Source organism: Erinaceus europaeus, chromosome 17 (genome assembly GCF_950295315.1).
Source record: "Erinaceus europaeus chromosome 17, mEriEur2.1, whole genome shotgun sequence".
NCBI classification, from domain to species: Eukaryota; Metazoa; Chordata; class Mammalia; order Eulipotyphla; family Erinaceidae; genus Erinaceus; species Erinaceus europaeus.
The window spans coordinates 66231402-66243811 of NC_080178.1; the positions used below are offsets into that span (position 1 = coordinate 66231402).

Consider the following 12410-nt stretch of genomic DNA (forward strand, 5'->3'; position numbering starts at 1 on the left):
CACAGATTCTCTGTCCTATCAAAAAAAAAAAAAAAAAAAGAGGGAGGGATGGCCTCCGGGAAGATGGATTCTTAATGCTGGCAAGGGGGCCCAGTGATAAGCCTGGAGGCAAAAAAGGAAAAAGAAAGAGGAGGAGAAGAAGGAAGAGGAGGAGGAGGACATGGAGAAGGAGAAAGAGAAGGAGAAGGAGGAGGAGGATATGGAGAAGGAGAAAGAGAAGGAGAAGGAGGAGGAGGATATGGAGAAGGAGAAAGAGAAGGAGAGGAGGAGGAGGAGAAGGAGAAGGAGAAGGAGAAGGAGAAGGAGAAGGAGAAGGAGAAGGAGAGGAAGAGAAAAGAAAAAACATTCAATGCAATATTTGTTTACTTGTTTTGTGGCCTGATATTAGCCCTTTGGCCAGGAACTGATTAGCCAACACACTGAAAACTGATGCATGGAGCTACTCAGAACTAGTTTTATCTGTAAAACCTTTCTGTCTTTTTATTAGACTCTCATTAGACAAGAGAAAGCTACTAAAGTATCATCTTAGTCATTTCCAGTTAGCTTGAATGTGAGCAGCCTTGGCTAACCTGCAAGTGGTTGCTAAGAGACCCCCATGGTTGCTTCCAAAACCCGTTGCTATGGCTTGCCTCCCCCATCCCCACTCCCTTTTCCCATTCCTCATTTTACAAAATCCCAAGTTCAAACCCCATACCACCATAAGCCAGAGCTGTGCAGTGCTCTGGTAGAAAAAAAATAATAATAAGGAGAAAGACAAGGAGGAGGAGAAGAATGAGGAGTTAATATGAGATGTATTAAGTAGGAGAGAGTCAACTATTACATACTTATGTAAGAGACCTGTGAAGTTCTCTCTCCAATTCCTCAATGACTAGTGAGCTTCTAGTGTAAAGGACTTAGGTGGAGGTGGTAATGATTTGGTAGATATCCATGAAGGTCAGACATATTCAAGCAAGGAATATCAACCTCCAATTGACAGAAAAGTAAAGTTAAAGAAATAGGTTGTTACAATGCAGCAAAGACATCTCAAATAGTAGAAAACATTAATTGATCTGTAAAGGGAAGCTTGGAGTTTCAGACAAAATCTTTGACAGAGATAAATAACGTATAAATAAAAACAAATTTCTCCACACTTGACTATACAAATATGAAGTACACAACCCACTGCAACGATACTTGTATATCATAATAGCATTGGCTGATAAAAGAATGGTTTATTTATTTATTTTGCCTCCAGAGTTATCTCTAGGTCTCAGTGCCTGCACCACGAATCCAATGCTCCTGGAGACATAATTTTTTAAATATTTATTTTATTTATTTATTCCTTTTTGTTGCCCTTGTTGTTTTATTATTGTAGTTATTATTGCTGTTGTCGTTGTTGGACAGGACAGAGAGAAATGGAGAGAGGAGGGGAAGACAGAGGAGGAGCGAGAGATAGACACCTGCAGACCTGCCTCACCGCCTGTGAAGTGACTCCCCTGCAGGTGGGGAGCCGAGTTCGAACCGGGATCCTTATGCCGGTCCTTGTGCTTTGCGCCACCTGCGTTTAACCCGCTGCGCTACAGCCCGACTTCCGAGACATAATTTTTATTTCCTTTTGTTGTACTTGTTGTTTTATTGTTCTGTGGTTATTATTATTGTTGTTATTGATGTCCTTGTTGTTGAATAGGACAAAAGGAAATCGAAGAGAAGAGGGGAAGACAGAGAGGGGGAGAGAAAGTCAAACACCTGCAGACCTGCTTCACCGCTTGTGAAGCGACCCCCCCCCCGGAGGTGGGGAGCCAGGGGCTCAAAGGGATCCTTCGCACCACCTGCACTTAATACCCTGCGCCAGTGCCCAACCCCTGGAAAGAATGGTTAATAATTGTTTCAAATGGTAACTGATTAGACACCTATTTTCATCTCAAGAAACAAGTTTTATATAATAAACACCGCAACCAACAGAAAAAGTTAAACTATGAGTAGAAATACAATGAAAAGTATATAAATTCTTGAAAAAATAAAAGTTCTATGGGGGGAAAAATCCCATCATTATTTTCTAGTTATTTAAAATCTCTGTGCATCAGTTTTCTTATTTACAGAATCAAATTATTGTGACTTATGATTTGCGTTATATAATAAAAGTCACTACTGAGTTTTCCTATACTAACTGTATATAACAAAGTCTGGTGTGTACTGGAGTGCCACTTCCTCAGAGCCCCACCCTACTAGGGAGAGAGGCAATTACAGAAGCCAGACCTTCCACCCTCTGCAACCCACAACGACCCTGGATCCACACTCTCAGAGAGATAGAGAGTGGGAAGGCTATCAGGGGAGGGGGTGGGATGTGGAGATCGGGTTATGGGAATTGTGCAGAATTGTACTCCTCTTATTCTATGGTTTTGTTAATGTCTCCTTTCTTAAATAAATTTTTTAAAAATCTGGTAAATGCAAGCTAAGTTTTAATATTATGATTATTTTTCTTGCTGTGATGGATGATATATATATATATACACATATATAACAAACTACTTATGTATTTCTTTTTTAAAATTTTATTTATAAAAGGGAAACATTGACAAAGCCATAGGATAAGTGGTATTTCATGAATTATTGACATTCCCGAGATATTAGGCAATGAAAAATTGTTATTTGATAAAAAAAGATGAAGAACAAACTACTTTATCAGGAGAAATACTTTAACAGGCAAAACATGTGAAAGTTCATAATAGTTTTATTTAAAACCAAAGCCTTAAGATTTTACAATGCCAATCAAGTGGACACAGTAGAAAAAGTCTCAACAACTAAGGAAGCCATCGACACAGACAGCAACATGAACAAATCTCAAAAGCATTGTTTCAAGTGAATGGAGTCCTACACAAAATATTACATTGTGTATATTTTACTTTGTATTATCTTCTCATATAATCAAGCTGTTTGAGAGAAATAAGATACAGTGGTCCATGAGGTGGCAAAGTGGATAAAACATTAGACTCGCAAGCATGAGGTCCCAAGTTCAATCCCAGATAGTGCATTTGCAAAAGTGTTATCTGGTTCTTTCTCTCCTCCTATCTTTCTCATTGACTAATAAAAAAAAAAAATTCTTAAAAAGAAAAAGGGTGGGGGTACAGCATAATGATTATGCAAACAGACTTTCTTGCCTGAGACTCTCAAGTCTCAGGTTCAATCCCCCACACTGCCATAAGCCAGAGCTGAGCAGTGCTCTGGTAAAAAAAAAAAAAAAAAGCAAAGAAAGAAAAAAGATTCATGCATTTTTTAGAGTAGTGGCCTTGTATAGGACGTGAATTCATAGTAAAGGTTTTCAAATGGCACTTATTATAGATATCATCATTTGGATGAAAAAAATTAATCATTAAAAATAATTTCCTCCTACTCCAGCAATTATTATTTTTAAATATATCTCTAGTCAGTTACTGCTCATAGACTGCAGGGCTAACTATTAATTTGAATTTATTTATTGTTTATTTTGGCTTCACTACATTTTAAATCATTCAAATAGTTCAGTATCCTTGTGGTGCTTAGTCCATCACCTAATTGTGTGGATAAAGTGAATAGTAGAAATTCTGAATAAGCAATATATAAGAATTGCTTAGAGCAGTAAAATTAGATAAAGATGACTACTGATCCTCTAGAAATTACTTTGAGGATATTAATAAGAAACTGTATTTCTACATTGATTAGATACACATCTACTCAAATTCAAATAATCATATTATGATAAAAATGTTTACATTGCACATTACTCTGATTCTACACATGGATTTTCTCCTTTATACAAATGACCACCATTCAACTGAAGTCAGTTTCACAAGCTTATAGTGGTTGTAGAAAAAAATATTAAAGAAAGGGAGTTGTAAAACATTGTACAGATATGTCATTGAATATAATTTCTGATAGTTGGGGGGCTAAAAGAGACTGCAACAATGAAGCATCCTTCAATGTGGTGGGGACTAGTTTCGAACCTGGGTCATGCACATGGAAAAGCATTGCACTAGCCAAATGAGCTATTTCACCAGTTCACTGAATTTATTTTTAAATAATTACTGACTCTTACCCTTTTGAGTTTCACTGGTTGAATTTTAAAATGAATTAGCTTGTGCTCTCAAGACTTAAATTCTTTTCACACAGAACAGTCTCTGTATTCTTCTTCGTATTTGCTGGGTCTTAATGCTATAAATGATGGGGTTCATCAAAGGAGGGAAAAGGATATAAACATTGCCCATGAGGACATGAACCAGTGGTGAGAGGTGTTTCCCAAAGCGATGTACCATAGTCAGACCAATGATTGGGATGTAGAAAACCATAACAGCACAGATGTGAGACACACAGGTTTGCAATAACTTGGCTCTCTCCTCCCGTGATGCAATAGCGAAGACTGCATGCAAGATCATGATATAGGAGATAAGTATAAGCACTGCATCCAGTAACAGGTTGCTGATCACCAGGAACAAACCATAGATGTAATTGAAGCGGATGTCTGAGCAGGCCATTCGAATTAAGTCTTGGTGTAGGCAGAAAGAGTGAGAAAGGATGTGGGGACGACAATAAGTCAAGAACTTGAGGCGGATAATGACTGGTGGTATGAGTAGAGTACTCCTGCAGAAGATGGCCACTCCAATTCTGATAATCTTGTCGTTAGTTAAAATGGAGGAATATCGTAGTGGGTTGCAAATAGCAATGTAGCGGTCAAAAGCCATCGCAAGGAGGACAGAAGACTCCATGAAGGACAGACCATGGATGAAATAGGACTGGACGATGCAAATATCCAGGCTGATGTGTTGAACGAACCCCCACAGTATCCCCAGCACTGTGCACATGGTAGACAACCCCATGCACATGTCAGTGATGGATAGCATGGCCAGGAAGTAGAACATGGGCTGGTGCAGGCTCGATTCAGTCCGGATCACATGAAGCACCATGCAGTTTCCCAGAAAAACCATGGCATAGATGGAGGAGAAGGGAATGGAGAGCCACGTATAGTCAGCCTCCAGGCCAGGAAAACCTGTGAGAATAAACCTGGAACTATTGGCGCTCGAGATAGAGTTAGCAGACATCAATACAGGATTGATTGAAAATATTTTTTAAAGAGAGATTCCAAATTAGACCCGTTTTTTGACTCCTTTATTTTTTAGTAGATTGTGTCTGCTTTTAAGAAAAAAATATGTCGACATTCTTTATATCATAAAGACCGGCAAGACGGAGAGCTATAGTTTATCTCTACCACTACTACCACTCATAGAAGCACAACATTTCCAATGCCACTGACTAAGAATACCAGCAGACTGCAGAGTTTTATGTAGGGGCAAAGCAATGTTAATGAGCCCAATGGGATGTGAACTTAGGGCAGCTGCTGAGCTTCTGGGAATCGAGTCACTTGTAACGAAAGAAAATAGGTGAGCACAGGTGTCTGCTTCTACCATGGCTAGTAGCATCCTCAAGGAAATCATGAATGGTAGCTAATATTTGTCTTAGGCACCAGAGTTGTTCCTTATACTTACTCCCAAGGAGTCTGAGGATCTCAGAAGAAGTGGAAATTTCAAATTGATTAGAACCCTGTGGGGAAAAAAAAAATAAATAAGTAAAACTTAACAAAATTGATGGAATCATAGCATCTTTTTGCATATTCCACACTGTTCACCACCCCCCCCCCCCGTGATTATTTTCCTTTATGTCATTCTTTCTATTGCACTTTTCCTTCTCTGTATGCTTTTAATTTAAGCTGGAAAATAGAAGACCAGAATTGAATCTCTAATAGTATCTAGAAATGGAAGTGCTAGGGTGCTAGCATTTAGTTCATCAGGTAGAACAAACATATTACTAAGATCCTGAGCCTTGGTTTACCACATGGAAATGCTTTAAGACTTTAGAAATGGTGAATCAGTACTGTTTGTCTTTCTCCCTCTGTCACTCACCATCTATCTAGAGGAAAGAACAGAAAAAAATGGCTACAAGGCTCAGAGCAGTCATGTAAGCACTGAACCCCAGTGACAACCTTGGAGCCCCTAAAAATAAATAAAAAAAAAATTTTAAGTATTAACAATTAAAATTAGTAAGGGTGGAAAAAAACAGAAATGGAAAATCTGGATTGTGTAATACTATTTAGCTTTTGAAAATACTGCTGGGTTGGCAAAAAAAAGCTCATCTGTCTAATGTGGTTCTTTGTCAGATGTATACCCCAGGTTTGAGTGGCCCTGAAATGAGTGCAGTGTGGAACTATACCCCTGCAATATTAAAATATTGTAAGCCATTGTTAAATAAATAGTAAATTAAGTAAAATAAATATTTAGCTTCACAGATAGGAGCATGATAAACTGTACATAAATTAATGTTTTCACAATATATGTGTCATTCTAAAAATAATTTTAAGATATTTATATATGTCCACTATGAATGTAAGAATGAATATACATTTCTTTGTAATACAAAAAAGAAAAAATGTGTCTCAGGGATTTTATTTAAAAGTAGAAAGAAAAGCATTAATTAAATGCTATGCAAATATGTTTTGTTGCTATCATAATGGTAGTAAACATTTTTCAGAATTCTGACACTGACTTTTCTCACTATGTCGAAAGTAAAAAATAATCCAAGTAAGAGGTCCTAGGGAACTTCTCTCCTTAAATACCAAGGAAAGAACACCCACCTGTTGGTTAGTCAATATAATGAGTTAAGTCTGTTCAACCTTTTCATCTCTTTGGGTTAAGAAACCCTCTAGTACTGATTAGGACACATGATAGAAAAATAACTATTTTTCCTTAAATATATTATCTTGTTTTCAATTAATTAGTGAAAGAATTACAACTAACTAACATGTTAATTCTCAAAGTATTTTCCTAACATTCTTCCAGAGATAAAGTGAACAGACTTGTCAGCAAAATTGTGGTCACAATTCCTTGTTGGTTTCCCCAGCAAATGCAATTCTAAAAAGTCTGATGGGTAAATATATAAGTTGATTGGCACCCCAAATCTTCCTTTTTCTCCCTTCTGTAAATATTCTCTTACTCTACCTTCCCTGGAATAGCAATTTCAGAAATTTAGTTCTACTGCTTGCTGGGTATGACATCCCCTTAGTAATAAAGAGAAGTATAAACATTTTCTTTAGGAAGAAACTCTTATTTGATTCTGTGTGTGTGTTAGTAACTCAGGGTTTTCTGTAGACAAATGTAAATTTACTTATACCCCTCTTTTTGAGAAAACAAAATTTGAATTTTCATTAACAGAGTTTTCTGTTAAGACTAGAAAACATTTGTGATCATGGGGGGTGGTGTGGTACCAATCTTTGCAGGCCTTCAATTCTCAGAAAATTAAAGGGCTGTAATTGAACCAGGAGAATTTATCCACATCACCATTAACAGGGAATAGTGACTCCCAAAAGCCTACACTCAACAGGTTCACAAAATCCTCTTTCTCACCTCTGCATGAAGAGATACAGCTGACTCCTTGTGAAAGACTGTTAAGTGAGAAGTTCAGAGACTTAAGATGCACGAGAGTATAGAAAGAATGATACTCTCAGATACTTTAGTCACTGTCCCCTGGTGTGTCCTGCAAATACCTTATAGACCCTACACAAGAATGACCTTGTCATTGATCTGATTAACCACAAAGCATCTGGCTTAGATAATGATTACAAATTCAGAGATTAAATAACATGGACGTACTCTGTCCAATTATTCTGCTCTGAAATTTTTTCTTAAGAGATCTACTTCCTTGGGATTCTAAAATTAGTCTTCTATATGGTCTAAGTAGCTGTACCACTGTGACATTTCTTAAAAAAAAAAAAAAAAAAAGCTACAGAAAGAGGTGTGGCTATGGACAGCAGCAGACTCATTCTTGTTCTCCTTGGTCAACTAGAAAAAGTAATAAAAAAATTACTTGACAACTCACGAAAATACAACGAGGATTTCTTCAGAAACTCACCAAGCCACAGGTCAGAAGATATGTGTGGATCGTGGACAGAAAAGGGCTGAGGGAGAGATACCTGGGACTAAAAGGCCATACTCAGGGACAGCTGGCACCAAACTGAGGGCTTGGCAGCTGAGGTGCAGCACTTCTGGGTCTGAGTTAAAGAAACAGTTGTTAAACAAAGAAAGAAAGAAAGAAAGAAGGAAGGAAGGAAGGAAGGAAGGAAGGAAGAAAGAAAGAAAGAAAGAAAGAAAGAAAGAAAGAAAGAAAGAGAGGGAGATATAAGAAGGCAGAAAGAAGGGAGGGAGAAAGGAAGGAAGGCAGAAAGGAAAGAATGAAGAATGGGAGGAAGGAGAAAGAAAAAGCAAAAATCACCTAAGCTATAGGTGAGTACAGACACGTGTGGGCTGAGGATGGAAAGGAGCGATTCTCAGGACTATTAACCGGTGCTCAGGGACCGATCGCTGGCACCAGATTGGAAGACTGGCAGTAGAGCCGCACCACTTTCAGGTATGAGTTTAAACAACAGAGAACTGTTAAACAGAAAAAAAAAAAATCATCAAAAGCTCACCAATTTATAACTGACTTCTTGAGTATCCATTGTTGTTGCCCCACAGAGCCTGAAACAGCAGCAGGGAGATTGTATATTGACATCAAGGATGTTGACCCGGCTTAGTTACTCAGCATATAATTTCCCCTCCCCAACAAGATATATAGAGAAAATGAACACCTTAACCTTAACAGCGCCTCCTACTGGCACAACAATGAAAGCAAAACTAAGTGCACAAACAGACAGCAATGACAGAAATTTAATGACCAGAAAGAATGACAGGGATAAAATTCAGAAACTCATTATGAAATCAAGAAACTAAAGTTAAGATTTAAGAAATCAGTGATCATTTTACCAAAGAATTAGGAAATACAGGGGAAAAAATCCAAACAGAACTACAAGACCTAAAAAACACTTTGAATGCAGTTCAGGTTGAGGGAAGGGGGCCTTGGACATATACTTAAATTAGGTAGAGAGAGGATATATAAAAGAATGCATAGGAAATATGTCATTTTAATAATTAACTCTTAACTGACATCTTACTTATGCATGTATAAAATAATAACATTTTCTATGTGATTCAAAAGGGAATATTTATATTATGGACTTCACCAAAATTATAGTTGTATACATTAAATAAGTCGTATCTGAATATATTCACTGATATAAGACAGAAATAAACATAAAATTCTTGGGAAATCTCTAGCTACCTGAAGTAAATGAAGAATAAATGTGTAAAAGCTAGTAACAGGTATTTTAAACATATATTTAATTTATTTATTATTGGATAGAGAGAGAGAAAAATTGAGGGGAGGAGAGAGACAGAAAGAACTGCAGCCCAGTTTCACCACTCATGAAGCTTCCTCCCTGGAGATGGGGACCAGGAGCTTGAACCTGGGTCCTACCACACTGTAATGTGAGCACATAGCCAGGTGTGTCACAACCTCGCCCTCATAATATTTACTTGTTTCCTTCTACTGAGGATGTTTTGTCAATGCAGAGTTTTCCACTAAGGTTTGAAAAGATTTCCGAACTATGCTGGAATATTATCCTGAAATGTACAGCATTTTCAAAATTCACATATAATTAATCATTTCAAGTGAACTGGCAGAATCTCTCTTGCATCACCTTTCAGAGGGAATTCTGTCTCCCAGGAGCCTCTGATCACAGGGCTCACAGTCCTCCTCATCTCCTTATGAATAGGAGCATCTCAGTGTTTGAGAAAATGGACAAGGAATGAGAGGGAGTTCTAACACTCCAGAGCAGAAGAAAAAAGAATAATTCTCTTAGACGCTTTAGTCTCTCTCTCTCTCTCTCTCTCTCTATCTCTATCTCTCTCTCTGTGTGTGTGTGTGTGTGTGTGTGTGTGTGTGTGTGTGTGTGTGTGTGTGTGTGACGTAGTTCAAGACTACACATGAAGAAAGTTTATGATCTCACTTAAAAAAGATCACGGTATTGACTACTTCTACAACATCTGAGGTTTGTTAATAACAGGTACCTTATGATATCATTTTGAACTATAATCGGTAATCTCACTACAGAGATGAGCTTTCAAGGAATTCTACAATGTAGTATGTAAGCTGTATTCAAAACAGATGTGTTATATATGATTGCCCCAAAAAGCAGTGTACGCGAATTTGAACAAAATTGTGAAAAATATTGCCCGGGTCTTGAAGAGAAAATATCTTCCAACACTCATGTCTGATTCTTCTGTTTCTTTGGTTAATTCTTCCATATTCACTCTCAAGGGCTTCCCTGGCCTAGAACAGTACTACCCCTGGATATCAGTCCCCTTCTCATCCATCTATGCCATGGTGTTTCTGGGAAACTGCATGGTGCTTCATGTGATCCGGACTGAACCAAGCCTACACCAGCCCATGTTCTATTTCCTGGCCTTTCTGGCCCTCACTGACCTGTGCATGGGGCTGTCCACAGTGCACACGGTGCTGGGAATCCTGTGGGGCATCAGTCAGGAGATCAGTCTGGATGGCTGCATTGCACAGGCTTATTTTATCCATGGACTGTCCATCACAGAGTCTGGAGTGCTTCTCACCATGGCCTATGATCGCTTTACTGCAATCTGCAATCCTCTGAGATACACGTCCATCCTGACTAACCACAGAGTCCTTGGTCTCCTGGTGGGCATTTTGATGAGAAGTGCTCTCTCCATCCTTCCTGTCATCATCCGTCTGAAGTGGTTCCAGTACTGCTGTCCACACATGCTCTCTCACTCTTTCTGCCTGCACCAGGACCTCCTCAGGCTGGCCTGCTCTGACATCCGTTTCAACAGTTTCTATGCCCTGACACTTGTGATTTTCACCTTGCTGCTGGATTCTCTTCTGATTCTGGTTTCTTATGTTTTCATCTTGTGCACAGTGCTGGCTGTTGCATCTCAGGAAGAGAGGCTCAAGTCTTTGCAGACCTGTGTGTCTCACATCTGTGCTGTTCTGGTCTTCTACATTCCCATCATTGGTCTCACCATGGTCCACCGTTTTGGGAAGCATCTGTCTCCTTTGGTGCATGTCTTGATGGGCAACATCTATATTCTCTTCCCACCTCTGATGAATCCAATAATCTATAGTGTCAAGACCCAGCAGATTCGAACCAGGTTGAAGAAGTGGTTTTCCTTGAAAGTGTAGTGAGTTCCTTGGAATTTATCAGTAAGACAGTTTATGATCCATTTACTAGATCCCTTGTGTACATAATTACAGCTGAAATAACCCTTTCTGTAATATTTTCTTGTATGAGGAATGAATATTAAAGAATAAATTTTAAAGGCATAGAGATGATAGTGCTAAGGTTTGTTCATGTCGGTCCCAGAGTGTTTGTGGACAACTTACTGTAGTACATTTATGTCTATTATAACATCTATTATATTCAGGGCTCTTGCAAATATGACAGTGTCTTTGCATTTCATCACTATGTACCTGCTATATGAAAATTAATAGTACAACTCCACTAATATTTACATTCTATGTAAATAGCATAAGTGAATGTTCCTTTCTTTGCTAAGAATATTCAAATCATGTTGATCATTTAGGCCATTTGCCTGGAGAGCCATGTATTAATTTATGTCTTCCAGTGAAAGTAAGTAACTGTCGTTAGAGTGAGGGGATAATGACATATAAAGAACATCTGTTCTACGACTAGATAAAATGGGGCTACTGACCACTCAGCACTATCAATGATGCCCAGTCACTGCTCACACAAGATCTCTTAACATGACAACATTGGTAGAGAGACTTTCACCAATAAGCTCACCCTATTCTCAAGTCTGGAGATTAGAGCATACATTTTTTAAACAGTCAGTGTCCAGTCTTCCACTTTTCCTTTCATAAATGGAAAAAGTGTTTAGCACATTTGACTTGAAATACATGGAGTTCTGGACTTGCTTATTTTGCATTTAGGGAGTACCCGAGTAAGATGTTGCATTTGTGGAATTTAAAATAAATAAATAATAAAAATTATTTCTCTCTATATTGAATGATACTAATGAACTCATATTGGTGTGCAGTCATTTCCACAGTATATACCTCTTGAGCTCTACATTACAAGATTGAAACTAGTGCAAAGTAAAACTAAACTGTCTTATCTGTACAAGCAAGCACTGAGAATCAACAGTCCCCTTCCTCTTTCTCTAAGTTTGACTACCTAAGTAATTATTAGAGTGGAATCATTTAATGATTTTCCTTTTCTGTCTTACTCAGTTCACTATGAGCAATGTCTTTAAGGCTCATTAAACCTAGAATAAAGTTTGTGTTCAAGTTACATTTATTTTATTTTAAATAATAGTCCAACTTATACATATTCATTTATTCATTCATGTGTCATTTTGCATTTTGGATTACAGAAGATGAAAATAATACATCAGAAAAGAGTAGCGTACAGACACAAGTTTTTAAATTTTTAATTAGAATTAATCTCAGCTCTGATTTATGGTGGTCCTGTGGAGTATGAATATCTT

The 12410-nt window shown here is 37.9% G+C and overlaps 2 protein-coding genes across 2 annotated transcripts; one reads left to right on the forward strand and one right to left on the reverse strand.

Annotated features, from left to right (window-relative positions):
* Nucleotides 1-4027: 4027 nt before the first annotated feature.
* LOC103122832 (olfactory receptor 51V1-like) lies at nt 4028-5051 on the reverse strand. Its single transcript, XM_007533452.2, has one exon. The coding sequence runs from the start codon at nt 5049-5051 to the stop codon at nt 4107-4109; it is 945 nt and encodes a 314-aa protein (XP_007533514.2). The 3' UTR covers nt 4028-4106.
* A 5092-nt stretch (nt 5052-10143) lies between these two features.
* LOC103122863 (olfactory receptor 51V1-like) lies at nt 10144-11085 on the forward strand. The gene has a single exon (XM_007533483.2). It carries the CDS (start codon nt 10144-10146, stop codon nt 11083-11085), a length of 942 nt encoding a protein of 313 aa, XP_007533545.2.
* Nucleotides 11086-12410: the final 1325 nt, after the last annotated feature.

Bases quoted from the DNA above. Each gene is read 5' to 3' on its own strand.
- LOC103122863 (XM_007533483.2), top strand. From the start codon at position 10,144: ATGTCTGATTCTTCTGTTTCTTTGGTTAATTCTTCCATATTCACTCTC.
- LOC103122832 (XM_007533452.2), bottom strand. From the start codon at position 5,051: ATGTCTGCTAACTCTATCTCGAGCGCCAATAGTTCCAGGTTTATTCTC.